At 42.8% G+C, this 14,632-nt stretch overlaps 1 protein-coding gene across 1 annotated transcript in view; it reads right to left on the reverse strand.

Moving 5' to 3' along the window:
* The window catches only part of LOC139551287 (MAGUK p55 subfamily member 7-like), a 44,151-nt gene that overhangs the window by 14,461 nt on the left and 15,058 nt on the right, over positions 1 to 14,632 (reverse strand). The window contains exons 8-13 of the mRNA XM_071362754.1: positions 14,488 to 14,568; positions 13,918 to 14,114; positions 13,342 to 13,406; positions 11,070 to 11,081; positions 10,836 to 10,880; positions 8,203 to 8,373 (exon numbers count right to left, since the gene is read on the reverse strand). Of these exons, the coding sequence (XP_071218855.1) occupies positions 8,203 to 8,373; positions 10,836 to 10,880; positions 11,070 to 11,081; positions 13,342 to 13,406; positions 13,918 to 14,114; positions 14,488 to 14,568 (571 nt within the window). The remainder of the gene's footprint in view (positions 1 to 8,202; positions 8,374 to 10,835; positions 10,881 to 11,069; positions 11,082 to 13,341; positions 13,407 to 13,917; positions 14,115 to 14,487; positions 14,569 to 14,632) is intronic.

A 14,632-nucleotide genomic window follows, 5' to 3' on the forward strand; every position in this document is an offset into this window, starting at 1 on the left:
TGCACCAGTTCACAAGATCATCCTCGGCCTCCCTTGGCTTCTACGCCTAACCCCACCACCTCATGGTCGAGAATGAGAATCACAGACTGGTCATCCGAATACCAGAGTACCTGCTTCCCCATCCCATCCCATCGGTTGAGAGTCTTGTGGTTGCCCTTCAGCCCAACATCCCGGAGGCATACCAAGAACTGCGAGAGGTATTCTCCAAGACCCACGCCACCTGTCTTACTCATCATCACCCTTGGGAGTGTGCCATCGACTTACTGGCAGGGTCTTGCGCTTCCGCGCAGACGCATCTACCCTCTGCTGGTGGCTGAGACCCAGGCCATGGAGGATTAGAGAAGAGAAGCTCCAACAAGGTTTCATCCGCACTTCCACTTCTCCTGCATCGACTTGTTTCTTCTTCGTAGCCAAGAAGAATGGAGGGTTACGTCCATGTATTGATTACAGAGGACTCAACGAAATCACCACGAAGTACCGTTACCCTCTCCCGAACAGCTACGACGGGCCCGGTTCTTTACCAAACTGGACCTGTGGAGTGCATACAATATCATCCGCATCCGGGAGGGGGATGAGTGAAACTGTATTTAGCATGATGTCTGGCCACTACGAGTACTTGGTGATGCCATTTGGCATAGCCAATGCCCAATCAGTGTTCCAGGCATTCATTAATGAGGTGTTCAGGGACATGCTCGGACACCAGGTGGTCATCTATATCAATGACATCCTGGTCTACTCGGCTACCCTGGATGATCACATCACTCACGTTTGAGCAGTCCTGGAACGCCTCCTGTCTAACCACCTGTTCATCAAGGCTGAAAATTGCCAATTTCATCAGAAGGCTGTCTCCTTCTTAAGCTACCGAATCAGCCCACAGGAAGTGACGATGGACGGCAAGAAGGTAGATGCGGTCAGGTCATGGCCAGTCCCAACCACCATAAAGGGGTTACAATGGTTTTTGGGGGTTGCCAACTTCTACCGCCATTTCATCAGGAACTTCAGCTCCGTCGCCGCCCCTCTCACCTCTCTCCTCAAGGGTGGTCCCCGTAGGTTGGTGTGGAGCCCAGCAGCCGACAAGGCCTTCCATCTACTCAAGGGACGTTTCACCTCCACCCCATTGCTCAAACACCCAGATCCCACGATATCCTTTGTGGTGGAGGTGAATGCTCCAGAGGTGGGCGTGGGGACAGTAATTGTATCCGTGTGCATATTACTCAAAGAAACTTTCCCTTGCAGAGAGGAATTACGACGTCGGTCATCGAGAGCTCCTGGTGGTGAAGTTGTCATTAGAGGAGTGAAGACACTGGATGGAGGGCGCCAAGGAACCATTTGTCATCCTCACCAACCATCGGAACCTGGAGTACATACGGACAGCGAGGAGGCTGAATCTGCACCAAGCAAGGTGGGCCCTTTCCTTCACAAGTTTCGACTTCACACTGACCTATCGCCCAGGTTTTTAAAAAACACGAAAGCCGATGCCCTGTACCGTCTCTACGATTCGAGAGAGGGTCCTGTTCAGAATACACCTATAATCCCATCCTCCCGAGTTGTAGCTCCTATGGTCTGGGACGTAGATGTGGACATTCACCAGGCTCTGGAGATGGAGCCCACACCCACTAACTGTCTTCCCGAACGCATCTACGTTCCCACGGGGATAAGGGATCGGCTGCTTACCTGGGCACACACAGCGGTCGTCGCTGGACATCCAGGTATTTCTCGCACTAACCAATCCATCTCTTAGAGGTACTGGTAGTCCACCTTGGCGCAGGACGTCACTCATTACGTCAAGTCCTGTTCCGTATGTGCCCAAACCAAATAACCCCGGAACGCTCCAGCAGGGAAACTCCTTCCCCTTCCTGTGCCTCAGCGTCCCTGGTCCCATCTATCCATTGACCATCATTTTGGTGGTTGTGGATACATTTTCAAAATCCTGTCGTTTAATCCCTCTTTCTGGTCTCCCTACTGCTCTCCAGGTCGCTGGGGCACTATTCCAGCATTATGGCCTTCCGGAGGACATCGTCTCCGACCGTGGCCCCCAATTCACATCACGGGTCTGAAGAGCCTTTATGGAGAAGCTCGGTGTTACAGTTAGCCTCACTTCCGGGTATAGCCTCAGTCCAACAGGCAGGTGGAGAGGAGGAACCAGGAGCTGGGGAGGTTCCTGAGGAGTCATTGTCAAGACCGGCAGGGAGCGTGGGCTCGATTCCTTCCATGGGCGGGGGAGTATGCCCAGAACTCGCTACGTCACTCCTCTACTGGGTTAACCCAGAACACACTGGAAGAGGTTCTTCAGCCAATCCTGGCTCCGTGGACCCCGGGCCAGACCGGGTGGTTCAGGCGTGCAGAAGAAGTGTGGAGTGATGCTCACGTGCGACTCCAGTGTGCCATCCACCGTCAAAAGGAGCAGGCAGACCGCCACTGCTGTGCGACCCCCGTGTACCACCCTGGGGATCATGTCTGGTTCTCTACCAGGAACCTCCCACTCCGCCTGCCCTGCAAGAAGCTGAGCCCCCGGTTTGTGTGGCCATTCAAGGTTTTCAGATTCAGAAAACTTTAATGTCCTCAAAGAGGCAATTCATCTTGCAGCAGTCATAAAACATATAACATGTAAAAATATAAAATAAATAGCAAAGGATATTTACAAACAAGGGCAGGGTAAGTGCAATTTCATAGTGCAAGTTCTAAGTGCAATTAGTCCAACATTTGTTAAGTTGCAGAATTGCATTCGGAATAACAGAGTACTTGGCCTTATTTTTTTAACCTTAGGTAGTCTGTACCTGCATCCAGAGGGAAGGAGATGGAATTCAGGGTGGAGTGGATGGGAAGAGTCAACCTCTATTCCTTTGGCTCTGCCCAGGTAGAGAGATGACAGTTCTTGCTGTTGCTGTCCCATGATTTTTCTTGACTATTTGTCCTGACTATCTTTCCCAACCAATATTTCTGTGCAAACTTGATATTCCCAAACCAGCAGGTCAAGCAGTAGGACAGAATGCTCTCAATGAATGATTTATAAAAGAGAACCATGATGGTTAGATCAATGTTAAAAAAGTGCAGTTTCTTTTTAGGAAATACAGTCTCTGTTGGCCTTTCTTAAAAATAGCGTCAGTACACTGATCCCAGGACAGCTTGTTGTCAATGTCTATCCCAAGGTATTTGTACTCCTCCACTATTTCAATGGGCTCACCTTTTACCAGTGATGGTTTATTAACTTTCAAAGCAGAATTAGTTTCCCATTGTTCCTCAACTCTAGTGTATGATATACCATTTTCTAGCTCTGAATCTCTACTTTTATCCAATTTTAAAAAACGGCATTTCAAATTTTGCTACATTAGACCGAATAGAGCCGGTCGGTCACTGAAATCGGTCTTATGTAGCAAATTTTATTTTTTAATTTTTTACAATGGATAAAAGTAGACTCAGAGCTACAAAATGGGAAATCATACACTACAGTTGAACAATGGGAAAGTAACTTTGCTTTGAAAGTTGGTAGACTTTAAGAAAATGGCCTTTGAATGTTTTGGTAGTACTACTGGAGAGTCCTTTGTCTACACCCATTCTGCATCGTTCACACCATCTTAAGCTTTAACCCCACTCATCCCTTCAAGTGTTGATCCGAATGTACTAACAGCAGTCAAGCACCCAAGCTAACTTGCTAGCTACTTCCAGACATCTAAGTGAGAGAGAACAGCTCACTGAACATTACTCGTCCTAGCAGAGCTGGTTAGGCTTTTATATTATTCAGAGCGTTGGTGACTGCAACTGTGCTGTCAGATTGTCCGTTCGTAAATTCCCTGGACACTCTGGCCGATGAGTAGGGTTGATCCGAATGTTCTGACCTCACAACGGCAGTCAAGCACCCAAGTTAACTGGCTAACACTGGCTTGCTTGCTAGCTAATTCCAGACACATAATGAGAGAACTCCCCACTCTGCTCATTTTACTCACCCTAGCAGAGCTGGTTAGGCTGTTTTCATGTTATCCAGAACGTTGGTTACTAGAACTGTGCTGCTGGCAACAATTTAACATTTACTGACACTTGCCATATTCAACGGGTGTTGAGCGTTCGTAAATTCAGTTGTTCTGCGCACTCTTGCACACCCAGACGAGAGTCATCTGAAATTGGAGTTAATGGCCAGACTGAATTTACGAACGCACCCAAAATGGTTACTTGCATAGTGGTGTCTTCTGTTAAGACATGTAGCTAGCTAGCTAGCTAAACAATGAAGCATAATCCCAACTCATGACGTTACTACCCTGCATGAATATGCTGGTAGCTAACCAACCAGGTGCAATGTTAGCTAACTAACATTAGGCTATAGCTAGGCTAAGCAAATGGCTCTGAGATACGTTTAATAAGGTCATCCATGTAATGTTAGCTAGCGAGCCAGCCAGCTAATGTTAGCTAGCTAGCTAGGAAAACAATGAAGCATAATCACAACTCATGACGTTACTACCCTGCATGTAGCTAACCAACCAGGTTCAATGTTATCTAGCTAACAATAGGCTATAGCTAGCTAAGCAAATGGCTCAGATACGAATAATAAGGTCATACACGTAACGTTAGCTAGCAAGCCATAATCACAACTCATCACATTACTACCCTGCATGAATCTGCAGGTAGCTAACCAACCAGGTTCAATGTTATCTAGTTAACATTAGGCTATAGCTAGCCAAGCAAATGGCTCTTTCTGTCAAAATTAGAAACGTGTAATATCTGAAAATATAGGTAGCTAGACTATTTTACCCGTATACATCATTCATGGTTGGACACGTCTCCTGTCGGATGCCATGGTTGCCCTCAGTTTGAAGATGTAATCCGGAGACAGGTGTTTTCTCCATCTCCTTAGCTATCATACTCGAATTCCACTGATTTCAAAACTCAGTCCTCCAGAAAGTGGAGAGCAACACTTAAGTTTTAATACACAATACAATAAAAAAGCAGCGTTAGACAGGATTACCTAGACATACTGACCAGCTCAAATAGACAGAAGCATGCTACAGTGGCAAGAAAAAGTATGTGAACCCTTTGGAATTACCTGTATTTCTGCATAAATTGGTCATAAAACTTGATCTGATATTTATCTAAGTCATAACAATAGACAAACATAGTGTGCTTAAACTAATAACACACAAATTATTGTATTTTACTTGTCTATATTGAATACATAATTTAAACATTCATGGGCATGTCAGATCTCACCAAACTATCTCCAATATTGTGACCACACTTATAGACCACCAGTGGGGGTTCCTTGAAGGGGTGTGCCATTTTTTTGTCCGATTGCAGAATTTGCCAGTGCTTTTTCAGGATTGCTTTCATTTTCTCCCCGAACCCTTGGTGTACTTAATGCAAAAGACGATTGCGTTGTTTTTCTTCTTTTGGTTGAGTTTTTAGTAATTCCTCTCTTGGTTTTTGAGATATTTTCATCATGGCAGCATCAAGACTTTTGTCCTTGTAGCCTCTCATTTTGAATTTCTGTCATTTTTTTTCGCATTGTTGTCAAAATCTGACTGGTAACTGCATAACCGGCTATATGGTCGACCATTCTTAAAGGGATGCATACTATCCGCACATAGCAAGGTATTGCGATCCGTGGGCTTGGTGTATAAGTCTGTGTGTAATGCGCCATTCCTCTTTGATAATCCATAAGTCCAGGTAGTTTATTTATTTCTCATCAGTCTGCATGGTGAATTTGAGGTATTCAGAGCTCTCGTTTAGTAGAGTTTGGAATTCATTTAGTTCCTGCTGACTTCCTTCTCAGAGCACAAAGACATCTATGTATCTCTTCCATAGAAGTATTTTAGAAAGTAAGGGGTGTGTCTCTGTTTTAAAAAGGAATGCTTCTTCAAATTGTCCCACATACAGGTTTGCATAGTTGGGGGGGAAAGGGGGAGCCCACGGCTACACCCCGAATTTGAAGGAAAAAGTCTGACTCAAAAACAAAGTAGCTATGGGATAATACCAGTTCAGTGAGTTGTAAGATGCGATCATTGGATGGAGCAAGGGTAAAGTCTCTCTGCTGAAGGAAGTGTTGTAGCGCCTGCAAGCCTCCAGTGTGTGGGATGTTAGTGTACAAGCTCTCCACATCAAAAGTGGCCAGCAGGGTGCCCTCTGGTATCCTTCCTATCAAAGCCCTCTATCAATGAGATCAATTGAAAAATTATTTTTACAGCTTATTAGCGTACACCTAATATGTTCCCCCTGTTGATGATGCTCATTATATATTAAGGTTGAACCAAAAGATTACATGTAACAAAAATGAAATAAGAAATTATTATGTGAAATTGAATGAAACAATAATGTATGTTGATGCTAATATGATGTACAATATTCCATTATGTTTTTATATGATAACAATAGCGTAATATATTTCATATGCCATATACTATTTTTTATCAGTTTCACTAATTCATTTGAATTAACTTAATCATTATGACGCACCCCTCACTACTGTCATTGGTTACACTATTTGCACTGTGTGTCTACATAACCTGGTTCAAGTATTCATGACATTACTCTGAGGAAGGCACAGCGATGCCGAAACGTTGGTAAATACTTATTAAATTGCTGGGAGATTATACGTGGAGTGTGCGACTTTATTTTGATAGTTAATTCGCCGTTAGTCAGCACCTCCACACAAACTATTATTCTGGGTGTGCGCCAGCTCATGCTTTTTTTATCCAGTATTTATTATTAGAAATATATAATTTGTTTGGGGAGGAGACAAACTCAGTATACTTCAAAATTACTACAACCAAATCGAAACAATGTAGAAATTATAATGGACCTACATTCATAGTTTCTTGACTATGTTCTGCTCGCTTATAATCACCGAAATGAAAGCTAGAGACGGCCAGGAAGCATAAACAAAATACCAAAACTTATGGATAGAGGACTATTTTTTCGTAACAAATTTTCAGTGCAGCCCTCCGGACCTCGTTGAAGAGCGACTGTGGCTCTCAGGGAAAAATTAGTTTGACACCCATGCTTTAGGCATATAACGATTTTGGAGTGAGCATGTTACAATTTCATTCCAATTCCACTGTAACTGCCCACGCCGTTTGATGCCTGCTATACCATAGCTGCTTTTAGCAACGTTGGTGTATTTACTCTAGCGTTGCTCCCTATTGGGTTAAATACAAACTGTCCATGGGAAGCCAAAAGTTCAATAAAATTCCATTTTAACTTACTGTGCCAGTGGGCAGGAAGGTTGGTGCTTAAAACGGCGGAAATTTGAGTCAAAATATCTAAAGGAACATATTATTAAAACAGACTTTTCAAAACGTGGTCCTCTCTGCTTACCTCATGTTAAATTTAAAATCCTGCAGGTGTGCCATATGTGCACAAAAAAATGAATAACTTGGAGGGGACTTTTATTTTGACATGAGGTAAGCAAAGAGGAAGTTGGTCTACAACAAACCCACCTTTGGAAATAAGACTGACCTTTAGATATTGTCTCAAATTCGCCCTGTTTTAAGAACAACCGTCCTGCCCACCGGCACAGTAAGTTGACATTTAATTTAACTTCTGGCTTACCCGGACTGTTCAGTTTTTTTCAACCCAATAGGGAGCAACACTACTGTATTTTTATTTTAACCTTTTTTTTAACTAGGCAAGTCAGTTAAGAACAAATTCTTATTTACAATGACGGCCTACACCAGCCAAACCCGGACGACGCTGGGGCAATTTTGCACCGCCCTATGGGACTCCCAATCATGGCCGGTTGTGATACAGCCTGGATTCGAACTGCTTAGACCGCTGTGCCACTCGGCGTTGCTAAAAGCAGCCAGGAAAGTTCACATTTGGAAAGTTTTCAGACCCCTTGACTTTCTCCACATTTTGGTATATTAAGCCTTATTCTAAAGTGGATTAAATTATTTTTTTCCCGTATCAATTGAAGGTTTCTAAAAACCTGTTTTTGTTTTTTCATTATGGGGTATTGTGTGTAGATTGATGAGGAACACATTTTAGAATAAGGCTGTAACGTAACAAAATGTGGAAAAACAGAAGGGGTCTGAAAACTTTCTGAATGCACTGTATACCCAAGCATGAACAAGCTTTATATGGCTGTGTTGGTCTTCATATGGCTGTGTTTGTCTTCATATGGCTGTGGTGGTCTTTAGATGGCTGTACTGGTCTTTAGATGGCTGTACTGGTCTTTAGATGGCTGTATTTCTTGGTATATGCTTATCTCCTACTCACCAACCAGCAGGACCAGCCGACGTCCCTCTTTGGGGTCCCTGCAGTACGGGGCCACCTCCAGGTAGGTGGGTGTCTGTGTGGCTCCTCCCATCTCCTGGCTCTTCCTTTTAGACTCAACACTCCCACTCCTACCGCCCCTCCTGCCCAGCCGGAAACTCCTTCTCAGACCAGCTGCAGGGATAGAGATACCTGTCACACACCTGTCACTGTGTGCATGTGTGTGGGGGTGGGTGTGTGTGAATGTTATGTCTTTACTATTATTCTACAATGTAGAAAATAGTAAATAAAAATAAAAGCCCTTGAATGAGTAGGTTTGTCCAAACTTTTGACTGGTACTGTACCTGTCACACATGAATCCTACTGCATATAGTCACCATATTTAATGTAAGATGAGCAGACTGGTGGATGTCTGCAATTACACAAACAGGGAGCAAAATAAAAGCAGCTCTCGAGTGCTGGGTATGATGACATACAGCAATGACGATGAGGAGTCACCAGTCTCACCACCAAACCTGTTGACAAGCACTGTCGACCATCTCAACAGCTCGACTCCACCACTCTGAGGAGACTAAGGAGAGGACAACATACGATTGAATGTTCTTTCATGCATTCGCTTGAATGAAAACAGAGCCTATGCCATGTGTATGTGGTCTGGCCCGGATTGGCATGTCCTCCATGGTGTAACTGCCTGCTATAGATGTGGGTCTTACATTGCTATGACATCAGTTGCAGTTTAAATCAGTAAGCAGAACAGGATTTTGGGCCTGTTTTCCTTGTTGCATGCTACAATTACTGTCATTTTGTCTGTGTTGACTTCACTTTTAAAGAATGAGTTTACCCGACTTTATCAATCAGCACAGTTGGAAGAGGGTGGCAGAGATCGAATTAAACCAATATCAGATTTGATTAATTTGATTACAGTGACAACAGGATATTCATGTAGTTTAAGGAAATAGGATATTGAGCATGCTGAAAACAATCTCCAAGACGCTGTCACCAAGAGTCAGTCTGAAATTATCGACAGAATCTAAAATAGGAAAAATAATTATGCGTTTCTCTTCTAGCTGCCATGCTAAACACCCTCCATATAGTACTGTACTGTTCTGAACATACTAAAACCTATGCAGTCAGTGCATGTATTATTTTGCTTCACTTTCAAATTCAAACTTCCTCCTACAGCACTAAACTACTATGAAGTGCACACTACATCCTCCTTCACTCTGAAGTTTACCTATGTTCCTTTCCCCCTAAATAATCTAGAGTACTTCAGTGCACTTCACATGTAGTGCACATGCATGTGATACCACACCAGGTGGTCCTCTCCAGTATCTCCTCTTCCAAATTCTGCTGTTTTCGACTCTCTCTCTCCCTCCCTCTAACCGCACCTGCTGTCTCGACCTCTGAATGCTCCGCTATGAAAAGCCAACTGACATTTACACCTGTGGTGCTGACCTGTTGCACCCTCTACAACCACTGTGATTATTATTTGACCCTGCTGGTCATCTATGAACATTTGAACATCTTGAAGAATAATCTTAATCTTATAATCTCCACCCGGCACAGCCAGAAGAGGACAGGCCACCCCTCAGAGCCTGGTTCCTCTCTAGGTTTCTTCCTAGGTTCCTGCCTTTCTAGGGAGTTTTCCCTTGCCACCGTGATTCTACATCTGCATTGCTTGCTGTTTGGGGTTTTAGGCTGGGTTTCTTTATAGCACTTTGTGACATCTGCTGATATAAAAAGGGCTTTATAAATACATTTGATCAGTCGTGTGGCATCCATTAAACAATCAATAGCACTTTGGAGCTGAGACTCAGAGCGCTACCACATCCTGTTCTGGAATCTGGACAGACACTACACGTGCGCAGTACAAAGATACGACATGCTGTAACTTCAGTAGCCAATAATAAACAACACCTGACACTTAACTCAGTCACATCTGAAGCAGGAGTGCAAAATGATACACGAGGATTCCATTGACATCAAATATGCAGGTATCTATTCGAACATGCAGGTTTCTATTCAAATATGTGGGTATCTATTCTTCTCATGATTTTGCTGCTTGAAACCTAATAATGCACCGGTGACCATGAACAAGGATCAGACAGCTACCCATTGTTTCTATTATTCTGTCTGGGAAATGCATTTTAAGTTTCGATAAAGCAAAACACACACACACACACACACACACACATTCTCTCTCTCTCTCACACACACAAACGCACTGACACACACACTATTGCTAAACCGACATCAAACACATCCAAGGGATCTGAAGAAATGGGGGAAATGATCTGGCTGTTTAAAACTCATTATCTTTCCTTGGCTTCCCCTATATCTCTGGGGAGCACATACGGATTGAATAATCTGGTTTGTAAATAGAGCTTTTTTTCAAACCAGAAACAGACTGGCCATATGGCAGTTCGGGATAATGCCAGATGGGCTGGTCCATCTTTAACCTAATGGGTCTGTCTAGAAATGGGCAGGTATGTTAGAAATGCCCGGGTCGATTTTTGGTTCTAGTCCGTCTCAAGTTCAACCCCTGCTTGGTTTTTCATTCCGTGTCTGGATCTTATTGGTAGTAAGGAGGTGATACATTTTCCTCATCCCTATCCCTGGAAAAGGTAACATCTCACCGATGTGGATTCCAGTAATAGCTCCATAGTCTGCATCCTCCACCACTGTAGAGAGAGAGCAGAACACTGGAGAGAGGGAGGGAACAGAACATAATTTTAATTCCTAATCAAATCAGTACAGTACATTACTTTTTTTATATTATTACTTTGAACACAGGGGGTAAATAGTTTTTTTTACATTGTTCGATAGAAACATAAAGCGAAAGAAGACCAACTATGACAAGCAAGCAGTACCTTCCTCCTTTTCTGAGAAGCATGGATACAAAACAAGAATAGTGAATCATGGAGACAGTAGTTAGTTATGTCTCTACACTTATAAAAAAGCGGTTCATAAATAGGCCCATAAAGCAGGGGTTGGCATCAGGCAGTCCGCAGGCCAAAATCAGCCCACGAGTGATTTTTTGGGGGGCTCGAAAGTTTTTAGTAACAAAAAATAAGAATACAAATGTTTTGGGTAAAAAAAGACTGTAAAATCACCAGGAATTCAGTAAAAAATTTGTTTAATTTAGGAAATCTATTCCCAAGTATTCCCACAAAATAAAAAAAGAGATATGTGATCGTGTCTCAATCAAGCTATAAAATGGTTGTTATTTTCAAATACAATCTCATTTGGGCTTAGTTATGTTCAATTTGCAGTGTCGAAATTATAATATTTATTTTCCCGGCCCCCAAAACATTCGCTCTGGCATTTTGAACCATTTAATGTGTCTGAAGGTACAAACTCTGCCTACTCCGCATGCCCGGAGAGCAAATCAAGTGCACCTATAGACCTACCACTAACCAATCGTATTGCTTAGATCACAGTGTCAAAATAAATTGATAATGTGATTTAAAAACGTCGTAAACCTTAACTAGAGACAGACTATTAAGGAATACAGCAAAAAGCTGCTGTTTTTGTGAGTGAGTTCATGTTTAAGTTTTATTCAGCACTGTCAACACTTTTTATTCAACACTTTTATAAGCCATGAAATGTGCTCCTACACTTATGCTGCATCCAGCATTGCAGCTTCAATGAATGAGCAGCAAAGTGTATCGATAGGCTTGCATTATTATTATTAGCGACTATGTGTTTTTAATATCAAGTAATATTTTACTTTCTCTGGTCAAAGAAGTAACATACATTTGTGCAAGCGCCCGCATGCTTCCCATCCGAAACAGTTCGGAACAGTTCATGAAAACTATATTGCGATGACATTTTGTCACGTGTTTGTTCGTTTTGGTATTTGGCAAGGGATGTTTTGGGTTGTTCGTGCGCTCAAAATATTTTCTCAGGGCAAGCCGAAGTTCGGGAGCTGAAGTCTACGCCCCTTCGTCGGTCATTGGTAAGGATTCTTCAATTAAGTATTTGTTGTCATTCAACGATAGACGACTTGTTTCCATACACATTTTCTCACTTGAGAAATACTGCACCAAACATCTTAGTTAGATGCAAAATTGTGTGACTAAGATCTCCTTAACAAAAATGTCAAAATTTATGATTCTTGTGTTATCTTAGAATAATTCTGACTACTTTGAGGAAGTGTATACTGGCTATGGCATCTCAAGATGGACAAACAGTACTATTGACACTTAAAAGAGCTTCACTTGAAAAACAATTAAGAGAGTATGCAAGCACATTTGTTCGGTTCGCCTAGCCGCCTTCACCCTCTGATGCTCGCTCTCCCTCCGCTGAGACTGGCAATCAGATGCAGGCACAATCAGTCCAGTAAAATAAAGAAAGCACATAATTTACATTTATGCTCACTCAGCTTTGCCTCACAAGTAACACAACAAATGATGATCTATCGATTACCGGTGTGATCATATACCTCAAGTTTTGAAATATAATTTTTAAATGGTATAAGAAGAACAACATTGGCAGGGCAATTCAAGCATATCCAATATGCAGTGATCATGTACTGGGCATATAGCCTACTACAAACGTCATTGCTACAGAACAGTTTTTAAGTCATGTTAAAACAAATCTGAGCAGATCTCAGCCTTCATTTTGACTCAGAAGTGATCTCGGCTCTGAAAAGTTTGGGGACCACTGCCCTAGATGAACTATTCAAGACCCATCAGTTGCTACCATTTGGAAAACACTGACATAGTACATAGTGCTTGAGTATGTTAACTGATTAACTGAGCTACTCCTTGTGAAAATTTGATAAGTAATATGGTATTGCAGTATAGTATTTCAAAGTATTGTGTATTTAACCCAGATCTGGACCTGTATCCAAACAGAATAGAACATTGGTTGTAAGTGCTGAGAATACTCTTATGGGTAAAAATAAAAGCTATGTCTTCAAACAGGTTTTAACAGGATTCCTAGGACCTTTTCTGAGATGCTTTATGGATTGACCTTGGTGCGGTCCTAAGGGATTCCCTTCCACATGTGGCATTGCCCTGACGTGTGACTTTCACCTTGACCTTCAGGTATGACCTTAGACCTTCAGCCTTTGTCCTGGGAGAGTGTTAAAGGACTGTTTATTCCCTGCAGGTGGGGGTTTATTGGAGAGATCATCACCTGTCATTTTTTGGGGGACTCTCTGAGGTTTAAATAAGGCTTTGGGCCGCTGGAGAGCGACTCTCCTAAAGGAAAGAAAAAGAGAACAGTTATGCCATTGTATAGAGTACCATTTACCTGAGTGAACAATTTTGGTGCCATAATGGATCAGACTAGGGATAATGTTCCTCAAACCTCAATTTGTCTAGTTTCAATTTATCAAAGGGTTCAAACTCCAGGTTGACCCCCCTTCAACACAGATTTTTATTTTATTTGACTGTTGTTAAAACCTTTCTGGAGCATCCTGCTTGACTGAAAACATTCACATTTAAAAGACCATAGAAACCGGGGACTTTACTGTGTTCTCATCTTCTAATTGAACATTCGTGTACTGTTCTCGTGTTTGAGATGTCATCTCAAAGTGATATAGACGTACAATAGCGGTTTGTATTGCTGTCAAATAACTTTTCTCGAGTTCAGAAAATGGTTAAGATTGGAGTTAAGAAAACTACACAACAAGTCAAACTAACACAAACGCTGATGTGAGGGTAGTTATGAATGGCTGTGCATAGATTGACCATGGACATGGAGGCCCACCTCTCCTGAAGTTGCCTGGAGGGGATGAGTCCTGCTCGGGAGTTGCTGTCACCATGACGACAGGCTTGCCACCAGGTGTCGTCCTCCTGGTTAACGATCTGAAGGATGTCCCCCCTCTTGAAGCCCAGCCCTGCCTGTCTGCAGGGGATGGCAGGGTCCTCATCAGGATTGTAGTCAAAGAGCGACCGCACAAATAACTGAGAACCACAACAAAAAACACAAGAGCTTTACTTCATAATTTTTTTTACCAGATACGTGCAATGAAATATGTTAATTTACATAGTCAGCAATAACAGTACGGCGCCCCTGGATCAAATTAGGGTTAGGTGCTTTGATCAAGGGCACATCGGCAGATTTTTCACCTTGTCTCGGGCTCAGGTATTGGAACCAGCAACGTTCGGTTACTGGCCCAATGCTCTAACTGCTAGGCTACCTGCCACCAATGATTCAACAATAGGAGAAAGTGCTGTGAAGGTGGTATATGGTTGTCATGTTGCTATCTCATACTCTGATACTGTTATTTGTCTGAAAAGCCAAAGAACCAATATAAGCAGAGCACGATAGCTTTACCATAGTCTCATTGGCTGACAGCTCTTCCTTGACGCCAGGTACCGGTATCACTTTAAACGTCACCTCTCCCTGCGATTGAGCCTGGCACAAAAATAATCACAGAATGTAGACTTGACTGACACACAGACAGGTACACATTAGACCA

The sequence above is a fragment of the Salvelinus alpinus genome, chromosome 23 (assembly GCF_045679555.1).
Source record: "Salvelinus alpinus chromosome 23, SLU_Salpinus.1, whole genome shotgun sequence".
Taxonomy (NCBI): domain Eukaryota; kingdom Metazoa; phylum Chordata; class Actinopteri; order Salmoniformes; family Salmonidae; genus Salvelinus; species Salvelinus alpinus.